The following is a 1,379-nucleotide window of genomic DNA, read 5'->3' on the forward strand; positions in this document are numbered from 1 at the left end:
CAGCGGTTTCCGAGTTACTTCAGTCCGGTTAGCGTCCTTGTGTTTGCACTTTGCACGACGGGTGCCGCAGGCGAAGCGCCGACCGTGCACGCTGGTTTGCCACACTCCCGCTGCATTCCCTTTGATCGTTGAATGCCTGGGGTCAGCGGCGTCGTCCGTCGTCGACGCCAATTCTGACTGTCCTGGTGGGCTCTGTCCCACTTGCGACAACCGTGTGGTCCTTCCCGAGCCCTCAAAACTGCGCCGCCGAGCTTGTAGTGGCTCGGCTGGCCATCCGGGTCCCTGCAGCCAGGGTTTCCCGGTTATCCACTTCTTCAAGCCTCGCTCCCCAGCGAGCTGTCGACTGGTCCGTTGGACGACGTTATGGAGGCTTCGTTGCCCTGAGTGTCGCGGGAGACTGACCTGACTCTTCTCTGCGCTAGACGTCGAGGTCTCCTCGCGCTTCTCCATAGCCTCCTTGTTCCCTTCTGGAACGTCTTCTTCCGGGATGATCTCCACTGCCTCGATCTCCCCTGTTTTCCGCAACGCCACATCGGCGGATTTCCCAGAATTCGTCAGGAAGGTTTCCACTTCCGCAGTCCACCTGGGGCTTGCTCTCCCACGAACTACCCAGCCGAATAGCGCCTCCAACGCTACTGGACCGCCGGTCGCCCTGCTCCTCATACGACCGGTGACGAAGCCAAAGTAGTAGTCGACCTCTATCCGCACGTCGACTCCTATGGGCGGCCATTGCCGCCGCTTCATCTTGGTGACAGCCGCCTCCTGCGACTTGTCCGATATGTCCATCTCCCCCTGTCGGACCTTCTCGCGGATCCGCTGGATGGCAAACGCTCCCATGCGGCGACTTGCCACCGGCTGGCCCAAACTGCCAACGGCCCCCCACCGGACGTCAACTTCCCCTAGTCGACGCTCCCGATCCACGCAGCCTCCGACCTTCCCAACACGGAGATTTCCATACGATGCTTCGAGCTCCAACCTCTTCGACGCCACGGCTCCATCCGCGGCGGGGTCTCCGGCCGGCGCTTTTCTTGACGACCTAACCTCCCCGAACTTCCGCATGGGGCTGTCATCCGAATCTTCGCCTTTCGACAAGACTTTGGCCTCGATGGATCGTCTTCGGGCGGCTCTCCCGCACGTGATCCACCCGAGGCGGGTCTCCACGGCCACTGACCCACCTGTCGCTCTTCGAATGCGACCGGTCACGAGCTCGTAATAGTAGTCGATGCCGACCAATACATCGACCAGGAGCGGCGTTCCTTGCCGCTGTCCACCCTCGGGTACGGTCCTTGCCGGTGTCCCGTCCGGGGACTCCGCCGGCCCTGATTTACCGTAGACCCGAGGAATTGCAAGCGCCTTCACCATGGTGCTTGCGTCCGGTC

General features: G+C 61.9%; 1 protein-coding gene across 1 annotated transcript; it reads right to left on the reverse strand.

Annotated features, from left to right (window-relative positions):
- Window positions 1-402: 402 nt before the first annotated feature.
- Tsp_14008 (conserved hypothetical protein) lies at window positions 403-1,362 on the reverse strand (the record flags this gene model as incomplete). The annotated part of the gene is made up of 1 exon (XM_003370470.1): window positions 403-1,362. A coding segment is annotated over exon 1 (960 nt), but the record flags the coding sequence as incomplete, so codon positions are not given.
- Window positions 1,363-1,379: the final 17 nt, after the last annotated feature.

The sequence above is a fragment of the Trichinella spiralis genome (assembly GCF_000181795.1).
Source record: "Trichinella spiralis strain ISS 195 chromosome Unknown Scfld694, whole genome shotgun sequence".
NCBI classification, from domain to species: domain Eukaryota; kingdom Metazoa; phylum Nematoda; class Enoplea; order Trichinellida; family Trichinellidae; genus Trichinella; species Trichinella spiralis.